At 27.8% G+C, this 22,602-nt stretch overlaps 2 protein-coding genes across 2 annotated transcripts in view; one reads left to right on the top strand and one right to left on the bottom strand.

The window, feature by feature from the left end:
* Window positions 1-1,600: 1,600 nt before the first annotated feature.
* On the bottom strand, window positions 1,601-11,724 carry LOC132942616 (large ribosomal subunit protein uL4). The gene is made up of 8 exons (XM_061011173.1): window positions 11,574-11,724; window positions 10,648-10,825; window positions 10,339-10,584; window positions 8,629-8,753; window positions 8,445-8,543; window positions 4,068-4,339; window positions 2,002-2,161; window positions 1,601-1,928 (listed from the first exon to the last, which is right to left on the bottom strand). The coding sequence occupies exons 1-8, from the start codon at window positions 11,574-11,576 to the stop codon at window positions 1,632-1,634; spliced, it is 1,380 nt and encodes a 459-aa protein (XP_060867156.1). The 5' UTR covers window positions 11,577-11,724; the 3' UTR covers window positions 1,601-1,631.
* Window positions 11,725-16,153: 4,429 nt separating this feature from the next.
* Window positions 16,154-22,602, top strand: part of LOC132943619 (MATH and LRR domain-containing protein PFE0570w-like) — a 32,204-nt gene continuing 25,755 nt past the window's right edge. The window contains 3 exon segments of the mRNA XM_061012648.1: window positions 16,154-16,417; window positions 21,975-22,118; window positions 22,199-22,276. Coding sequence (XP_060868631.1) covers window positions 22,062-22,118; window positions 22,199-22,276 — 135 coding nt within the window. The 5' untranslated portion in view covers window positions 16,154-16,417; window positions 21,975-22,061.

The following is a 22,602-nucleotide window of genomic DNA, read 5'->3' on the forward strand; positions in this document are numbered from 1 at the left end:
TTTTATCCAACAAATAGTTTTATTGACTTTCATAGAAAAGACTGATAAAATTGGAAACAAAAAATGTTATCGTGTTTAGAAAATGCAAATATAAATTACCAGTGAAAATTTCATGTGTAAAACTAAACACATTGAAAATCAAGTATAGAAAATGATAAAATTAACATTAACATTTGGTGTAAATTTCAAGAATTTGATTTTGAATTACAAGATATGAATATTGCTCCATGAGAAATCGAGTGAAAAAACTTCTAACGCTCATAAAAATTTAATTTGACTTTTCAGTTAACATCTTTTTTTCTAAAAAGGAAACAAACTTGTGTCAAAATTTCAAATCTTCGATATAAAATTAAACATTTTTATGAATTACTAACTCAAAAATAATAATTTCAGATGTTCATAAAAAATTATTGTAGATTTACGCTTAAATTTTTTTTTTGATTTCAACAAACTTCAACTTACGAGGAATTTTGTATTACATTTTCAAGTTTTTTGAGCTAAAATTTTATCGACATAAAAACGTTAAATACTTATTAGACAATAGACATTAGTTATTGTTATTACTAAACAACTACCTACTCGTCCTAAACTCGATTTTTATGTATCGAAATACAAGGAAAAATATATGTTTTAAAATATAAAATTAAAAAAAATAAAAAATGTTAAATGTAGTTAACTATTAAAGATAATGGTCTAAAACTCTTTATTTCACTCATTCTGATAATGCAATTCTACCAACAAAATCCTTTCTCCAGTTACTAAATTGCTAGTTTGCTAAAGAAAAATCTAGCTAAAATCGATTACTTTTAACGTTTCAAATTTTTGTTTACACATTTCGTTATCTACATAAAACACCTTTTTAAATGATCTATCAACGAACATCCTTGCTCTTATAATTAAATTCAAAAGTTTATAAAGTTTTCAGAACTAGACGTCTATTTTTCTGGATTTAAATAATTTTGCCATTTAATTTCCCACGTACTAATAATTATCTTACCGTTGTTTTAATTATTTTCCTACAATTGAAAGATTCAGTTTTTCATTCTACTTACTTAATTAAAAATGGTTATCAAATATTCCAAGCCCTAAAATTCTAAAACCAGTGGTTTACCAAATACCATAATTTAATAAAAACTTTATGTAATATTAATATACATAACACCCAATCGTTTTTTGAAATATAAGGATATGGCTTTGAGATTTTTCAACTATTAATACCATATTATCAACATAATTATTTATAATGACTTATATTAATTTAAATATAATATATGCAGACCTTAACTAACAACCAGGTACATAAAAAATTTGTTCATTACTTTGCTTCCACATCATACTATGTTTAAATTGCAGTTGTACTTGTATTATTAATTTTGAGGGACTGAGACCAAACAACATTGCTATCGACGCCTAGTGTACTAGGTATAGTATGTATACTGATCAGGATTTAGTTAAATGTCTCTAATATTGTTTAAGTACTGTATGGTGCAAACTCACTCATTGATCTAATATATCTAAACCAAGATACACTGAGTATTAAATTCCATAGGTTGACAGCAGGTAAAGGAAAAAAATATTATACAAATAAATAAAAACAATAGCTTTTATAATAATTTTGTTTATTAGTCCAATCATGCCTTAGCTTTACCAGTCGATTTTGCTTTTGGTGCAGCCTTGGTAGTAGGTGCAGGTTTTTTAACCTCAGCCTTAGGTTTTGGCTTGGGTAATTGTTTCTTGCACCTCTTGGTGGGTGGAGCACCACCACGTGCTGCAAGTCGCTTTTTATATGCTTCCAATTTCTTTTCATGAATTTCACGCAAGCCCTTAACAGCAATAACCTTCTTGGCCTTGATTTTGGCAGCACGTAACATTTTCTTTTCATTGATGAAACGTTTCAATACTTTTTCACCCTTCTCAGTTGTTGGTCTCTAAAAATATTAACCAAATTAATGATTTGTATGTCTATATCAAGTTATATATAAACATGCATGTTTTACTTACACCTTCCTTCTTGGCTAAGTAAGTTTCACGAGCCAGTGTTCTTAATTTGTTTTCATTGCTTGCAACACGTTTTTGAACTGCGATGTAAGGATTCAATCTGAGCATGGTGCGAACATGTCTCAATGGGTTCAATTTACGAGTGCGACGCAATGATCCAGTCCTGAAAATAAAAACAGTTCATCATTTTTTATTAAATCTATTTTCTTGTAATACAAAATACATATCGATATTAATTTAACTAGTCGGATCAGGAATTAAAACAAAGCATATTTTTTTAAGTATCATCATTATCTACAAAAAAATATTTTCGTCATTTCCAACTATTTATATACCACTTTATGAAAAAATATAAACTTTACATACAAAATATCTTTTTATTATTCTACAATTTAATAGTTCTATATACATTTTTAATATTTACAAACAATCATTAAAATAATTTATAGTATAGTATTAAATCTATTGGATCTGGAATTAAAACAAAGCAATTATTATAGTAATCATGTATGTTTTATCAATAAAAAATAATCGTCATATCCAACTAATGTTAGAAACTTATTTCAGTAGTATGAATATTATTGATCTATGTTTACATAACATTAGTACCTTATTATTTATATATTATAAACGATAAAAAATAAATTTCACTGATCAAATTTAATTTATTGGATCAGAAATTAAAACAAAGCATTATTTTATAAATCACTGATTTTCAACTTCAAAATTTGCATCATATCCAAAATAGCTCACTATTGATTCATTAAATGTTTTGTGCAATCCGGCATTAATGTTACACAAGACGTGTAAGGACCATCAAGAAATTATAAAATAAAACTTATATGATTTTTATAAAAAATCTATTTAAATGTCAGAAATATTTCTTTTTATCATTCAACATCAATTACACATACCAAATATAAATATTTATAACATCCAATAATTATATCAACAATCATGCTTTATAAGCCATGTGAAAATGTTAAATATTATGAGAAGAAATAGTTTTAACTACGTCAGAGTTAAAAGAGCTAATTTAAATTGATTAAGTTAATCAGAAGTTTAATAAAACCTGGATATTATCATATAATATCAAGAACACGGACCAAGCATTTTTCTCATCATAATAATTAAAGCTTAAATTTAAATTGATTAAGTTAATCAGAAGTTTAATAAAACCTGGATATTATCATATAATATCAAGAACACGGACCAAGCATTTTTCTCATCATAATAATTAAAGCTTAAATTTAAATTGATTAAGTTAATCAGAAGTTTAATAAAACCTGGATATTATCATATAATATCAAGAACACGGACCAAGCATTTTTCTTATCATAATAATTAAAGCTTAAATTTAAATTGATTAAGTTAATCAGAAGTTTAATAAAACCTGGATATTATCATATAATATCAAGAACACGGACCAAGCATTTTTCTCATCATAATAATTAAAGCTTAAATTTAAATTGATTAAGTTAATCAGAAGTTTAATAAAACCTGGATATTATCATATAATATCAAGAACACGGACCAAGCATTTTTCTCATCATAAAAATTAAAGCTTAAATTTTAATAAATTTATTATTCCAATAATTTGAAAAAAACTCAAATAATATTATATATTGGATCAGAATAATTTTATTAACTGGATATTATCATATAATATCAATAACACGGACCAAGATTTCCTCATCATATCCAATTTTCTATAAGTAATTTTGATACCATTTAACTAATTAGCTATGCAGATTGTTTTGTTTAAACATGCTAATTATCATAAAATAGTTATATATAATATAAACAGACTTATAGAAATAGACAGAACATTAGGTATGATAACGCTTGCAATGGTGGAGCCTGTTACGAGGATCCGGTGCTATTATAGGTATGTATTGGCTGTCCTCGGAACAGTGCCATCTAACCCTTATGATAAAACTCATTCAATCTCTCTTAATCTGTTTGGCATACCACGCCTCCCGGTCCGCGGGATAAATGTTCTGTCTATTTTTATAAGTCTATGAATATAAATTATCAATAGTAGTATAAAATATCTATTGCATTTTTACCTTTTAGCTGGCAAGTACTTCTTGAGTTCATCAGATTTGAGAATCCTTGTCAGATCAGTATTTGACATTTTGGGGAAAGGCAAATTATAGCCACTCTTCAGAGTTGCTTTTTTGTCCCATGTACCATACAGATTATCCAACTTTTGGAAAGCAGATTGTGTCCAGATAATAAAACGTCCAACATGACCACCAGGGGCCAAGTGCAACAAGTTTAATTTCCTGATGTTAATCAAATCTACACCTGGGATATTACGGAAAGCTTTCCTTAAACCCTAAGACAAAAATCAAACATTTCTCATAAATAATAATATTAAAATTGCATGGAGAATATTTGGATGGTAAACAGGTAAAAAAAAATCAAGTCTCATTTCTGTATTAGCTGTAATAACGCTTTTTTTTTTTATAGATAAATTGAAAGAAAATATACAAGTCAAATATAATAAAAATGAAAACTGTGAAGATAAATATTATTTGTACAATATTGGAAAATTAACTAATATCTTCCTTTAACCCACCTACCTACCTACTTATTGTTATTGTGAAAAGAAAAAGATCAATAAATATACCACTTGCATACAGGATTTATAAAGGAATTAATTAAGCAGATACTAGAAATAACTTAATACATTAGTTGCAAGTAGCATATCTAACATCATAAATGTAAATAACTTAGATCTAACATATATTATACCGTTGGTTTACAAATTAAAAAATACCAATCTTAATAGGCTAACCTCAAGATGAACTATTTACAAAAAATTGTGATCTGTCTTGGAGTATGCCATCAATACATATTAAATACAGTGGCGACTGTGAAACAATCAGTTTTACTTTAGCACAAAAATACCACTCATAACATTAATATAAAATGATATAAATGTAAAATTGTGCATAATTTATTAACAGGATTTTTCATTTTATAATTATTTTGGAGTATGCAGCAAATAAATAATTAATTATAGCAGCGACTGTGAAATAATCAATTTTAATCTTGCACAATAAGACCACTCATAAGAATTAGGTATAAATAATCAAAGTGTGAAATTGTGCAAAGGTATTCTGGTATTCATAATTATGTTCAATTTCAATGGAACCCAAAAAGAGTTTTTTAGTATGATCCCAGGGTACGCCTTGAAATAAATTATTTTATTTAGCACACTTACGGTAACAATTTCAATGATTTTATCTATTTGCATGTTGGACATTTTTATGTGCTTTCGTTATACTAAGAGTAACCGTCACATTAGTGTATAACCTATATAACTTATACATTATTTAAAGTATACAATTGTAATAATAGGAAACAGTTCAATTTCAACTTAAATATGGATAACTTCTATAATTATTTTGGAGTATGCAGCAAATAAATAATTAATTATAGCAGCGACTGTGAAATAATCAAATTTTAATTTTGCACAATAAGACCACTTGTAAGAACCAAGTATTAATAATTAAAGTGTGAAATTGTGCAATAATAGGTATTATTATATTCATAATTTATTATGTTCAATTTCAATGGAACCCAAAAGAGTTTTGAAGTATGATTCCAGGGTACGCCTTGAAATAAATTATTTTATTTAGCACACTTACGGTAACAATTTCAATGATTTTATCTATTTGCATGTTGGACATTTTTATGTGCTTTTATTATACTAAGAGAAACAATTACATCAGTGTGTGTAACCTATATAACTTAGGGAATTGCTAATGGACCATAATTTCAACCAAAATGTACCAATCTTTTGTTAATCATACAGACAGACCTGATAATGCGATAAGACTACTATGTCTACTTGAGATAGATCAGGCCACTTTTTAAAAATTTTGTTCTTAAACTCCTATAAATTTTGTTTGAATATTTAAAATTCACAGAAAATAAGTATCATAAAATGTGGCCTTATCCATCTCAAGTAGACATATTAAGAGGATGTCAGCGCACTATTTGTTTTCTCTATATGGCCCATGTGCAACATAGACAAAATCCATACTATGTTTTTATGTAATCCATTACAAAAAAAATGGAGAATAATAATTTTGAGGGAAGACATATTGATTTTATATTTTATTGTTATTTGACTTTGTGTCAACTTTCAAAATAAACAAAAAAATGTTGACAATATTTAGACTGACAAATCGATGTCAATCCCTCAAAATATTATAATGTATCTCTTTTGTAATGGATTACATAGATTACATAAAAACATAGAAAAATGATTATGTGGAAATGTGTTTTGTTTATGTTGTGCGTGACCCAGAGAAAGAAAACAAATAGTGCACTGACATCCTTAGACAAATTTAAATCAGGGGGATGGAGTGGGCGAGCGGACTAAGGCGTCGGCTGTGATGCAGTCGACCCGACTTTGATTCCTAGGCCATGGGCGGCATTTTTCTTTGGACAAGCCACAGTGTCCGGAGAACAAGTGTTGCCAATTTGCCATCCCCCACCCGGGCATGGTAGATACATACGGGTGCCAAACTAAACACATACGTGTTCCTTCCCCTACCGACTTAATAACCTACAGTAAAAACTAAAAATAGCTAATGGCCTCAGCTGCCGGGCTCAAGATCAATAAAAAAAAAAATTTAAATCATTTTTCAGAAGTTTTATCGCGTTATCTGGTCTATTGGTAGGATTGACAAAAAGTACATACAAATGAGAACAAATTGTTTACTGTCCAAGTGAGTGACAGAGGCGGGGACTAGTACGAGTGTTTTGCTGTTTTATTTATACAATCACACACCAATGGCCTCCTACTACACCTAACCTAACCTAACATTTACAAGACCAGCATCAGCAGAATCTGAAAATTGCCTATTTTGAACTCCTTAAAAACTGTCAGTTTGCATTTACCTTAACGCAATACACATTATTTAAAATAGTTAAATCTCAACTTAAATATGGGAATCTTTTATAATTATTTTGGAGTATGCAGCAAATAAATAATTAATTATAGCAGCGACTGTGAAATAATCAATTTTAATTTTGCACAATAAGACCACTCGTAAGAATCAAATATAAATAATCAAAGTGTGAAATTGTGCAATAGGTATTTTGGTATTCATAATTATGTTCAATTTCAATGGAACCCAAAAAGAGTTTTTTAGTATGATCCCAGGGTACGCCTTGAAATAAAATATTTTATTTAGCACACTTACGGTAACAATTTCAATGATTTTATCTATTTGCATGTTGGACATTTTTATGTGCTTTCATTGTACTAAGAGTAACCTTCACAACAGTGTGTAACACCTATATAGCTTTACGTAATATAACTTATAACTTTATGCAGATCACATTTTCTAAAATGTACAAGTTTAGTAATAAGAAAAAATTAATTTAATTTAAAAAGTAGTATATTTTATAATTATTTTGGGTATGCAGCAAATAAATAAATAATTATTAGCAGCGACTGTGAAATAATCTGTTTAATTTTGCACAAAAAGACCACTCAGAAATATTATAAATATAAATATCACAAGTGTGATATTGTGCAATAATTAAAACTAATATTGGTAAAAAAAAATGTTCAACTTCAATGGAACCCAAAAGAATTAGAATTAATAAATTTTCTGGGTACGCCTTGAAATAAAATATTTTATTTAGCACACTTACGGTAACATTTTCAATGACTAACTATTTGCATGTTGGACATTTTTATGTGCTTTCATTGTACTAAGAGTAACCTTCACATCAGTGGGTGTAACCCATATAACTTAATACTTATAACTTAACACAAAACACATTATACGAAATACACAATATACAAATTTAATAATAAGAAAAATTTAATTTAAAAAGTAGTATATTTTATAATTATTTTGGGTATGCAGCAAATAAATAAATAATTATTAGCAGCGACTGTGAAATAATCTGTTTAATTTTGCACAAAAAGACCACTCAGAAATATTATAAATATAAATATCACAAGTGTGAAATTGTGCAATAATTATTATTACTACTAATATTGGTAACAAGAAAATGTACAACTTCAATGGAACCCAAAAGAATTAATATTAATAAATTTCCAGGGTACGCCTTGAAATAAAAATTTTATTTAGCACACGTACAGTAACATTTCAAAAAGTTATTTATATGAATGTTGGACATTATTATGTGCATGAGAACTATAAGTTTTATTAAATTTTATCAGTATAATGTTCCGTTGGATTTATTATTATCTAATAGAGAATTATAAATTGTTTGGAAAGTTTGTCCCCAATACAAGCAAAAGCCGACTAGGAAAGATCAGACCATTTTTTATAGCACAATAAACGTTCAGTTTTAATATCTAAAATTAAAAAACTTTATAATATCATGTGCATTAGTTATTTTCTTCATTTTTTTTTAAAAAGAAATAAACAGAATTGATAACTTACTTGATCTTTACTGTAAACAATCAATGGACCTCTACGCTGAACATGACGACGATTACGCATTTTTCCTTTACCTGCACGTAAACGGCGAGACTTAATCACCTAAAGTAGAATATGACACAATTATAACTAATTTAATAAATTGTGTATTATATTAAAATATTAAAAAATAACTAATTGATTTAACCTTTTGGATATCTTTCCATGCTTTGATACGATGTAAGAAAATAGTAGCTTGCTTGGTTTTAGTATATTCTTGGATCTTGTCAGAAACAACTAATGGAAATTCAGGTACCTCTTGTACCAAATGACCTAAAATAATTATTGATTACATTTTATATTACTTATTAAGTTATAATTTAAGTAAAAAATACAATTTTTTTTGATTAATAAATGTTAGATACTCTTGCCGCCGCCACTAATATTAATATTAAGTGAGGCAACGCCTAGAAAGCACAAAATTTATATATGCACTAAACGATCAAAATGTTTAGTACAAATACATATGTATTTGACTACACTATGTGCAATTTAATTAAATATATTAAAATATTGATACAACTGAAACTAATATAACATACATTTTATGGGGAGATGTTTGATACTCTTGCCGCCACCACTAATATGAATATTAAGTGAGGCAACGCCTAGAAAGCACAACATTAATATATGCACTAAACGATCAAATGATTTAGTACTAATACATATAAAAGTATTGTACTAAACAATGTGCATGTATATTAATTAATCCATTAACAAAAAAAATATTTCTTCATGACATAATAATTAATATAAAATATTATTATATTCTATGTACATTAGGGTAGTGAAAGTACCAACACAATAATTTATTTAGTTTAGCTAAGATAATTTAATTATATATATTCGCTTTAAACATAATCAGACAGTGTCAACGTAAAAGTAATCATTGAAATCATAACCCAATGCTCTGTAAAGAGTGTCATCATTTCAATTTAATTTAATAATAAAACCAGTTATTATTAAAAATGTAAAAACCATCACAATGTATTAGGTATAAAATATTAAGTTTAATTATGAAGCTTAAAGAAAGTTAAATAACTTTTAATTCATGTTGGTAGTTATCTATAAAGACTTAGGTATAGATATTAGCATTGATTATAAATACTATAGATTGCTCACTGGCCAGTTTTTCGGTGTCACAAAATATTTACTCCCGGTATATGGCGAGGCAACACGACTTCTAGTGATTACAACGTTATCCGATTTGACTAAACCGGGTGGCCGTGTTAACGGGTGTGGGCTTGTGGTTAGTAATATCGGGTAACATTGTTATCGCTAGTAGTCACGTCACCTCGCCAAAATTGGCCAGTGAGCAATCTATAGTATTAATAATCAATGATATTAATCAGACTTTGTCAACGTAAAAGTAATCATTGAAATCATAACCCAATGCTCTGTTAAGATTATCATCATTTTAAATTAATAATATAAGCAGTTACCTACTATTATTAACCATTATGAATATGTATTATTAATAATATTAAATTATGAAGTTAAACCGTATAGATATTATTAATCAGACTTTGTCAACGTGTAAAGTAATCACAGGATATCATAACCCAGTGCTCTAAGCGATGTCATCATTTTTAGTGCATAGGAAGTAAAATGTTTTAATTACATGTTATGTTTATTGTTTCATTTTAAGTAGAAAATAAAATAATTTGTTAAATGTGTCTAAATCCATTGGAACTCAAGAAACAATTCATTTTTACCAGAGTACGCTGATGAAATTAATTAATATAGCACATAAAAAAAAAATTACATAGAAAACTGATATTACAAAGTTCATACGTGAACATTTTGGGTGCATATCAACATTAAAATTATGATTAATAATAAAATATAATAAAATTACCTTTTGACATGACAAGAGCAGGTACACCAGAAGCGGCAATAGCTGATACTGTAGCATAACGCTTTTGTGTAACATTAATTTTTCTATGCCAACGGCGCCATACACGTGTGGGGGCGAACATTCGTCCACCACGACACATGTTACCGAAAGCTCCTTGACCACTGCGGTGAGTACCACCACCTCGGACACGAGGAATACGTGCAACAGCACGACCAGTACCCCATGATTCAGCACTAGTTTGATGACCTTAAAGTATTAAAAAAAACCCTAAACTAAATGATTGACTAATCATAAAAAAACACTTCTTACCAGCTAGTTTGCTGACGGCATAAGGTTGTCTGCTGTTCTTTGAGACATTGTCGTGGACGAAACTAACAACATCCGGTCTGATGGGTGCTTTGAACACAGTAGCAAGAGCTACAGTTTCTCCGGTTTCCTCATTTTTTTCACTGTATACAGAAACTAACGGCCGAGCTGTAGATAAAGCCTATAAACATAATTATTTAACGTGTTAATAATTTTCAACACGTATTTTTAATTAAATAAGAATAGAAAGTATATCATTCGTAGTAACGGAAAGTACACACTTGAGAACAATATAAGAGGCAAGGGTAGATAGGTATTATTTGGAAAATATATACGTAATATTATGTACACACTACACATGGTTTCACATATAGTTGTTTAACACACTGTGAACTAACGTGAAGAAATGTTTTATCTAGATATAAGAAGCCCAATAACGAGTCATTTTTTTGTTAAAAGAAGTAATAGCAAGTACCTACAAAAATATTACGGTGGATCTTTCGTACGTCTATTGAGACAAAATTGAACTATTTAAGGATATTGTTTAGAATGTGTCTCGGAGTTAAATTTGAAAACATGAAACTGCAAGTGGTAAACATCATTATTGCAAAAGTGAGGTTAGGTTTAGAAATGTCGCAATTGCTTAGAAGCAACTTAGATAAATCGGTAAATCGTAGTGAAGACGTTTTAAGACGGTCGAATATGCACGAGTCTTGAAACTCAACATCTGAACGCAAAAACACGTAATATTATGTCAAATAGTTAAGCAGGAGTCCACATGGCCATTGGCCGGGCATGGCCAGCGGGTCGAGTGCATGCACACGACTTACAAGCACTAGGAACCGATCGACACAAATACAAAGTAATGATCGGTACAAACATTTATGGTAACTTAAAACGAACGAATAACGAAAGAATAAACGACTTACCATGGCGGTGTTCCTAAAAACTAAATAGTTATAAACTTATAAAAAAATAACCATCCGCGCTTGAACCGAGACACAGTGATAGAGAAAGATGGACATGAAACGCGTTAACCACACGAATCGACTACGACATCAATTTCGTCGAGCGGGGTGGGGAGGAGACACAACTCCACGAGTACATGGAAGTAACACAAACACGTCTGGAACAAACAGTCACGTGTGTATTTATTCTCTTCACGTTCGATCGTTTCCCCGCCAAATTTAAATCGTTGTGACTTATCATGACTGTCTTGACGCTTAGATCATATTATATAAAGACCGGATTTATATTCTCTTAAAATACTTAAAATATGATACTATTATTCTCTAAAAAAACTTCAAATATTCTCATTATATTCTCTTAAAAAATTTAAAAATATGCTAGAATATGCAAAATTATGTAAAAATATGCAAAAATAATCATAAACATCATTATTTGCCTAAATATGCATTTATAAATTTTTTTTTTCAATATTATTTTAATAGTGAGGTATTAAATAGATATTAAAAGTTGCGTATTCGAATGGGATACTATTGCACTTTTGTAAGAGTTGGAAATGATAAAAATAAAAAATTGTAAATGTTCAAACATTTTTTTTTTTGGGTACTGTAATATTAAAATTCCAAAAAAATACAAATTTGTTCTCACAATTTACAAAATATTCCAAAATATGCTAAATGGGTTAAATATTCTCAAATATGCAAAAAAACTTTTATCTACGCATTCGGAATTGAACGAATCGTACACATTTTTTACTCTCATAAGACAGCATAGACCCAGTAACGATATTTAAAAACATATAAATCCCCTCTTTAATCATATACTATGGATGAAGCCACAACGTATTAAATCTAGCCGATACAGCGACGAGTCATCGAATTAGGTGATCGATATGCACATGCGCAACGCGACGTCTTGCATATTTATTCAAAGATACCTATATATTGGCTATTGTACCTATATGGATAATATTATGTCTAATTCGGTGACTCGTCGCTATATCGGCAACAAAATCATACGCTGTAGCTCCATCCATATAGTATATGATCTAAGTCTAGACTACACTATAAAAAAAATAAAAATAGTTAATTTTAAATGATAATACAATATAAAATATTTATCACGGGGCAGATAAGTTTTATATTTTAGTTTTAAATAAACTTAGGCTTTACTCAGCTAACTTTCTTTATTCTGAACGGTCTGTTGATAATTTATTTCAATTCCATTTTTACAACAAATATTCTACTTTATTTTGTCTGATGTATTATATATTAATTGTTGTGTTGTAATGGTTTATACCGAAAGCAAATAAAAAAAAAAAAAAAAAAAAAAAATTCTACTTTATTAATTAAATTACTTAAGATGTAATCATAAATATAATAATAGGTCACTATAGGACTTAGGAGTAAGGAAAAAATCGAATATTAAATCTGTTTTGTGTATGAAATATTACATACTATTTTTCGCAAATGTAGCCTAATTGAATATAACCATTCATATAAGTTATAGCATTGATTATAACTAATTATAAATACAATAATATACATATGTAGTAACTATATATAAATATATAATACGCTATATTGTATTTACTATTTAGTATATGTATCATAATCAATGGTTATAGTCTATAGGTAACTTGTAATAACTATAAGTCTATAAGTTATAAAAACACTAGTTGTCAAGTCGACTAATTTATTGTTAATTGTTATACATTAATCTATAAATATTACGATGTATGATATAAAAATAAAATCTGAATAATATATTTGAATAATCAAGAAGAGAAGAATCTATGATAACGTAAAAAAAAATAAAAACAAATATTATGTCATTTTTTTATATCCTATATATGTGATATTTTATAAGATATTAGCTCCAATTACAAATTCAGATCAATAATAACTATAATTTATCATATGAATTGTTTAAAGTTGTATTTAAATTTTAAACAATTATTATAAAAAAAATATGTAAAAACTATTTTATTTTATATAATGTACCTATATAATAAATTATAATACATATCGGTATTTTAGATATTGAGTAGAGCGATGAATAAATTAATTGTACAACAATGTGTGTTTTTTAATATTTGTAATGGGGGACCCCGATGACAATAAAAATGCTTCAAATCTTCTATTTTTGACTTCAATCTATTTTCTGGTACTAAATAATAAAATATAAATAACTATAATGGACATTAGCCGCGTAGGCGCAACTAGGGTTAAAATTCTATAGCCTACCTAACATAACTATTAATTTAAAATATCTATCCATCTATTGGGCTAATATGTAAATCGATAAGGGATATTTTTGGGCAGGCGCAGGCTAAATCGTAGTCAGGGGCTAAGCCCATCTAGTTGCGCCACTCGCATTAGGCAGCATTATAAATTAAAAATACATAATAAAATATTCTTAGTATTTAGTAATTTAGACGGTCAGCACAGAAGCGTTTTTCGTATGCAATGGCCAATGATTTATCATTTAATTCAAATATAACATAATATCCATACAGTGACTAAAAATTTACTAAATCTGGCATTCTGGCTGAGCATAAATTTGGTATGTATAATTACGCACTTGTAAGACTGACACAACAAATGGCCGTGTAGCGTCCTCTTAATAATTGATTATCTAAGATCTAACTAACATTTCTGATTTTAATTCAGTTTCGTTTATTTAATATTTATTTAAGCCTGAAAACATAAGACAACAAAATGTGACTAATATATTTATGTAGGTATTATAATTATAAAAATAATAATAATAATAATAATAATAATAATAATAACGACGTTGACCAGAATATACAAACCATCAGACAATAGACACAACTACACAAGCATAATTCAGACAACCGTTGTACTTATGAAGATCGAAGAACGGTGATAAATTTATAGTAAGTACAATAAAATAATATAAAATCTGATGATTCTGTTTTTAGCAAAAGCGATTGACAGGCGCAGCGATCGTTGTCCGGTCACTCGTTAGTCGTTAATCGTATTACCATCAATTATAAATGTATAGATTTATAAACTTATTAATATTTATAACTTAGATCATATAAGATTTATAGTCAATGGTATCACCTATCATCATATTTTATACAATAAATAATATAGATTCATATTACAAAAATAAAATCCTGAGTCTATTCTTCTGGGTGCAGATATCTATATCAGATATTTTATAGGTAATATTCATATTAATGATATTAATATATTATAATAATTATAATATTATTACTCTGTTGGTTTGCATGTTGTAGAATTATAAATTCCTAAGTAAGTATATCTGTAAAGGTAGTATATGCTAATATCCTATAGCAGTATAGCCTATAGGGTATATAAATATTAACTAATAATTTATATAGTTATCTAAATATCAAATCATATTTTACATTTTAGCAATTTTACTTATTGTAAGTTGACGAGGTTTTTTAATTTGATAAAAACTTTATGTTTGCTATAATGTTAGATTCTGAACGAAGCGATGAATGTATATTAATTTTACAATGATGTGTTTTTTTGTGTCGGACGCCTGTCATACTGTCATCATCTTTTAAAACAGTACAAATGCTTCGATTTTCTTCAACGGCATTTTTTCTGGTAAGAAAGTAATTCTAAGGAAACCTTTGGGGTTTTTAAATTCGGGAAAAACAAACAATAAATTTAAGAAGAACTGAGCGTTTACTCTTTAGTGTAACTCTAAAAAAATGATTTTGAAATATTCCGATTCTTTTTGTGCATAAGAAAATGTCGAGTTACCAAATGATGTTCATGATTTTTTTTATTTTACTTATATCTTTTTCGTCATTATTATGTAATTAAAATACATACCTACAAATTTTGCATTTTATAAAATATTGTGAAATATATTTATTTGTGGGTCACCAATATTTTGTTTGTTTATGAGCCCCTAAAATGTTTTGGCCCTGTGGCCAAAATTATCTTAATCCGGGCTTGGGCAAATAGGATTTAATAACGATTTACAAGATATCATTGATTATTTTATAAATTTTTAAGTGGAACTATTATAATGGTAAGAATGATAATATAATGTATCTGACAAAGTGACAAACTGTGGTCTGTGATAGGGGTACAATTTATCTATTTTACTTTTTTCGATTTACCAGACCCAACAAAATCGTATTGTAATAATTTACAAGACGTGTATAATACCTCACGTCCGCAGGTCCACCTGTCCGTAGTCCAAACAGTCGGCGTATTATTTTCTATTTAGAGCTCAATAAGAAGTAACATGGATGTTGGGAATATTTCTCGAAAACATGTAATTATATATTTATTAATAGAACAAATCGGTTCTGGAATATCGTTTGTCGATATTTTATTGTTATCAATTCGATGTCATCCATTGTCCGTCTTGATGGTAATCGCTAGTCACTAACAGAAAAACATTACTGATGTATTTGTGTATACTGTATTGAGTGTATTGTACACAGTACACTCGTAATACAATCAGTGTGTACATCGTTCTCGTGTTTCGCGAACTCTTCAATGTGCCTAGTGCCTACTACAATTTTACTCTACTAGTCTACTCTCTACTGGCCAGTTCACTCAGTCCACAAGTCTATTGCTGTCGTCGTGTACTCGTGTATTTGTGTTATTCGACTCTATGTCTCTATCTAAATCTTGTTTGACGTGTGTGGTGTGTACAACGTGCTGAATCTAAATATTGTTACACTCGCGTTACTTGATACTCATTGAACGCAACGTTGTATTCCGCTATAGTTTTGGAAATTTTTCTATCTACTGTTGTTTATTGACTTCGTGATCAATGTTAGGTATGTACATGTAATTTATTGTATTGTAATATTATTCTAACCGTCGTGAAATTGTTGCTGTTTGCAATTATTTATAATATGACAAATATTATATTTATTTAATAGTTTTTACTGTCGTTTAATATTATTGCACATTGGTGAATATATTATTTTAAAGTGTATTCGTATACAAACCACAAGTACGTATATTTTATTATTTTTTTTATAATTTTAATTTCTATTTAATGTACCCACCTATTATAAATAAAAAAGATAAAGATTCTTACCGAATAAAATTCAATTAATAATCTCACTCAAATTATTCGATTACAATTTTATTTTTATTTTTTTTGCACTGACTGCTGAACCAATATTAAATTACAAATTACAATTTTGTAACAATTCTTAGATATAATTTTCGTAGGAAACATAATATAGGAGGTTTGGTATGTTTTTTACATGACACTATATTTTGACGAATTTATTATCATAACTATTATTATTATTATTATTAGTAGTAGTAGTAGTAGTATTTATGTATGTAACTACATGTGTTTTATAATACCTAACAAATTATGTGATTATATACATTTTTTTCTACCTTAAATAGTACAGACTGTCCGCGATTTTAATTCTTTCTAGGTGACCGTAAAGTGTTTAAAACCAAAAATTGACGTTTGAGTGATGGCACTTAATACATTTTTTTATCTGAACTTTCGATACAGAAAAAATGTCAAAAAAATAAAATCATACCAAAAACTAATATAATATTAAGCTTTGTTAAGGACTTCTTTTATATTACTTAATAATATTCTAATTTTTCTAAAAATAGTAGAATTATTAAATACTCTTAAAATAAAATATTTACTAAATAAGTATCTACATAATATTTGAAGTATTATTGGAATTTGTAATTATTAAACATTTGTCAAAAATGTTTCAATAAAAATCTACCTGATAAAAGATTATCAAATCAAATTTATAGTGTTACGAGTTACAAATTACACTGTCTTGAATAATTATTTTAATAACATTTCGATTGAATTTAGATAAAATTTGAATCATATATTACTTAGAATATCTTAAACGTTAGATAATATGAATTTGAAATAACAGGTGGCCTAGGTATTCGGTGTAAAACGTTTCTGACGATACTATTGAACTTTAATACGATTCTTGTACAGAGTTGTTTCCAATGCTCCTATTTTTTCTCTCTTCAGTCACCGTCCACCGACCACCGTAGTGGTGAGGGGCCTCTTGATTTTGATCTAATTATCTATATTCGCGGGTTCGGTACGCTTATGTTTTAAAAGATTATACCTAAGTCTGGGTTTCCACTTTTTTCTATCAAAAGTTTTAAATTTAAATAATTTTGGGAGATCAATAATATTATGAAAATGTCTATTATAGAAGCGGATCTCGGATGTAACTATCTTGTTAAAATTAAATGTTTCAATAATATTTGTAAAAATATATTTTGTTGTTGGTTGTTGGTTATAAATAAATTATAACTGTAAATACCTACAAGTACATGTTGTAATTTTATTTAATTATCCAAGATCCGTCCCCCACACACTGCGATAGTGGTGAAATCACAGAATATAACAATGAAATGAAGCCGTTTACACAATTTACCGCCACCACCACCAAAACAATAGAATTTTACCGCCACCACTGCAGAACGTTTGTTGTTAGTCCACAAAAATACGCTCTACGGGAATAATGATAACTTGATAATTTTTTTTTACTGATGGAGGGTAATATTCTACAGACCCCATTGAACTCCGTTTTTCAATATTTTAATCTCAAACTTTATACGTACCTATACGTCTTCCAAAATAGTACAATTTTAAGGGTTTTTTTACAAATTATATTTCTAATACCATTATTTGAAATAAAATAAAATATTGGAGATAAATGCGACTCATAGGAAGTCTTCTTCTTTCAAATAAAAAAATAATTATCAAAATCTGACAATTCTACAAGGCCTGAGAATTATTTCAGTGAAGGCATTTTTTGCGATATAATACACCGTGTAGTGATAACCCCTCTAAATAGGTATCGGGAAGTAGATTAGTGGAAAAGCATGGAAAAGTATTATAATTAAGGTGGCAATTAAATATAAAATATAATTTAAACAATTTATAGAATTACGGAAAATTTGAAAAACCGGCACCGGCCCTAACCTAACCGGAATACATTAATTATTTTATGAGATAATTTTTATTTTTTATAAATTCTTATATTTTTAATACAATAAATAATATATATTATATAGAAATTTTGTTTAAATGTTTTTGAAGGGGTTGTTATGACGATAGTGGAGTTAGCCCCACCAACTCGTCAAATCGACTCCAAACCGGTATCAATATTTTGCAAATTAATTGCAAATAATTGCAAATTGCGTTTTGCAATTTACAAATCAAAATTGTAATTTTGGCGAATTTTTTCTCAAACTGGTGTCAATTGAATATTTTGCAAACTAATTGTAAATAATTTTAAATTTGGTTTTGGTATGAATAATATGTTTAAATTGATTTAGACCGGTTTGCAACACCACGACCACCCATACTCCGGAAAATATGGTTTCCCGACGTACGTGCCAAAGTATCGCCTATATTCAGCGAATTAATTGTAAATAGTAAATTACTAAAAGAAATTAATAAAAATTATCTAAAATATAATGTTATATTTATAAAAACCTAATATTAAAAATAATTAATAAGATGTACTCGTTAAATCAAAAAATTTATAAAAATGATAAATAAAATTATATTACATAAATAATTTGTAAAAAATATAATACCTATTTAAAACTAATTAATTAAATTAACGCATAAAAATGATAAATAAAAATTAATGTATATTAATAACTAATAAATATATAATATTCAAAATAATTAGTAGGTACAATTCTGTATATTAATAATTAACGAACAATATTTTTTTTTAAAAATGGTCTTTAATGGCTCAGAAATACTTTATAAAATTAATGTAGGTATATATTAAACTAATAAAAAACATAATATTTAGTAAAAATTGATTAAATAATTAATATAATTTAAAAAAATCATATATAAAAAAACATTAATAAAAATAATAAATAAAACTGTCTATAATAAATGATTAAAAATTTGACAAATAATTTGAAAAATATTGACACCAGTTTGAAGTCGATCGGACGAGGAGTTGGTGGGGCTGACTAAATTTGGCAAAAAATTCGCCAAAATTAGAATTTTGATTTGCAAATTCTAAAAATCAATTTGCAATTAATTTGCAAAATAATGACACCAGTTTGGAGTCGATCAGACGAGTTGGTGGGCTGACTAAAGTTGGCAAAAAATTCGCCAAAATTACAATTTTGATTTGCAAATTGCAAAACGCAATTTGCAATTATTTGCAAAATATTGACACGAGTGCGAAGTCTATCGGAAGATTGACTAAAATCGATAAAACCGTTTTGGGTTTTCACTTTTTTACTTGTAAATAATTGGTATAAAAAATTAAAATATCAAAACTCGAGTCTTATACGTCACCCGATATAACTCTCCTCTACGTATTTTAATTAAGGTATTTTGCTCTAAAACCATTCAGTAAACCGTATTATTGGAACAAAATTGGCATGTTTTTGTACGGTATTTTCGCCCGTGTGTTGTCCTCTTAAGAGGATGTCAGCGCATTATTTGTTTTCTCTCCGGCCCACTCGCAACATAGACAAAACGCATTAACGCTGAATCATTTTTTCTATATTTTTAAGTAATTTTAGAGTAAAATCCATTAAAAAAAGATGGAGAACTATATTTTTGAGGGAATGACATCGATTTTATATTTTATTGTTATTTGACTTTGTATTCAATTATTAAAATAAACAAAAAAATATTGTAAATTTAAATTATGTTTAAATGATTTTGAGACAATATTTAGACAAATCGATGTCATTCCCTCAAAAATATTATTCTCTATCTTTTTTTGTGATGGGTGATTTTACTCTAAGATTACTTAAAAACATAGAAAAAACGATTCTACGTAAATGCGTTTTGTCTATGTTGCGCGTGGGCCAGAGAGTTTTAACAAATAGTGCGCTGACATCATCTTAACAGTATTTGACGCTGTCTCGTATTTGATGGCTGTTTGAATTCAAATAGCCTTTTACGCGGAAAGCCGCGCTGTGCTTCTCAAATGAACCGCCAATCGACGACGGTCGACGACGGTGCGTGACACCCGCGCCAGGAACCGTCGGCCGGCCGTTTGGTGAACCGGATTGTAAGACTGACTACTGACTAGTTTTCGGCGACCCGCACGAGACGGACCACACACGTCCCTGGCCAGTCGTTTTTCTTTTTTTTCCGTAACGGTTATCGACAGGGCTTGGTTATCTGGGAAATTTAAAAAACTTTTTTGCCTAAAATAATTGTTGATAATTTTTGAATTTTTGAAAATAAAAAATTGAATATTATGCTATTCAATCGGAATTTCTATACATATGATTGTAGAAACACGGCATTTAAATATATTGATTTTCCACGGAGATACTTAGAGTGATTGAGGCTTCTGGGACATACTGTACAATACTTTCATCAAATTTGTCAATTTTATTTTATGTAAATTTTAATTTTATTTTATGTCAATTTCACTTTTGTGTAATTGTATATGACCTTTAAATGTTTAAATCAATTTTATTTAAAGTTGAAATCGACTGATGTTTTGACATGAACCTTACGAGAAGATGTGCGACAAACATATAGAGGAGGTATGAGCAAACTACCTCCTCTATATGAACAAAATTAAATTAAATTTTGTTGTTTTTGTATCGTTAGTTTGATAAAATAATTAACAAATAACTTCCTTTATAATAACTATAATAAGTAAAATTGATGAATTCTGATTGTATTGTAATGCTCATGGTGTTCAGAACTTATCAGTAGGTATATATATAAAAATTCATAATTTGAATTTGAAATAGCTCACATTCAGTCAGTTTTGGATTTAGAATACAAGATGATAAAATGACTAAAATGTATAAAATAAATTAAAATATGATAATAATTTAAAAAAAATAAAATAAAGTTGTGGTTTGCATGTGCAGAATATATGAGTAAAACAAATTGTAAATCAGAAAAAATGATGGTCCAGTAAATTACTTCCATGTCCTGAAATACAAATTCAAAAATATAAACAAGGTATACAGTTATAGAATATTACCTTTTCTGTGTGATAAAATTCTTATTACACAAGTTATATACCTTAAAAACTACTTGTTCAAATTTCCATTTATATACTTTTATGAAACATTTTAAGTTATCTGCTTATCAATTTACTGGTAAAAATGATGATTTTCATTTGAAAGAAAGAAGTTAAGGAACACTCAGGACACTCCTTTAATTTGGTATAAAAATCTTAATGATTGAAAGTATAGTTCTTAACTAGGTATACTCAAAAATTGTAACTATCCTGAATAAATTCTTTACTAAAAGATTTTTTATCTTAAGCATGCTTGGTGAATTGCCTTATATATTATCATTTATCGTTAATTGTTTAATATTACGTGAGGTATAAAATTGTTATTTTTTTTTTTTAGGTTTCAAGTCTACGTATTATATTTGTGCAGATATTATAATGTTAAACTCACAAATTTATCAATATTTATAATAGTATTTAATTTAAAATGGCGGATAAAATTTCCAATGAGATTGTTATACCAAAATATGAAGCTCGATATGAAGTATGTATTAATTTTAATTGATTATGTGAATAATATAATAGGTAGTATAATATTATATCTAACATGAGTTTTATTCTAAGGTAATTGATACAGAGTTAAATACTGGCAAAAATAGAAAAAGAGAACTATCAATATCAGAGTCTGAATATGAGTACAATGTAAGTCGTTTTTTTTTAATATGCAAGGTACATTTGTTTTTGTGTTACAAAAATATTTTTTTAGTTAAAATTTATGATATTCTAATAATTAACGAAACAGTTTAAAAAATAAATACATTTTAATCAAAAAAAAATTCATTAAGTTTTTAATAATATGGTGTTTCTTAAAGAGCAATGACGGTAATTATAACATTTGCACTTAATTACGCATATTATACAGATTTCATTACTAATTTACTATATATTTAACACTTCTCAAATATTTAACTGAGTCATATTATATATTTATTATATTATAATCAATAACTTAAATAACATTTTATAAA

The sequence above is a fragment of the Metopolophium dirhodum genome, chromosome 4 (assembly GCF_019925205.1).
Source record: "Metopolophium dirhodum isolate CAU chromosome 4, ASM1992520v1, whole genome shotgun sequence".
Taxonomy (NCBI): Eukaryota; Metazoa; Arthropoda; class Insecta; order Hemiptera; family Aphididae; genus Metopolophium; species Metopolophium dirhodum.

What these genes read in the sequence shown, in the direction of transcription:
- LOC132942616 (XM_061011173.1), bottom strand. An exon ending in TGCTCTTGTCATGTCAAAAG is followed by an intron (nt 8,754 to 10,338) that starts GTAATTTTATTA and finishes TAATTATTTTAG; the next exon opens with GTCATTTGGTACAAGAGGTA. An exon ending in ACTTAGCCAAGAAGGAAGGT is followed by an intron (nt 1,929 to 2,001) that starts GTAAGTAAAACA and finishes TAATATTTTTAG; the next exon opens with AGACCAACAACTGAGAAGGG.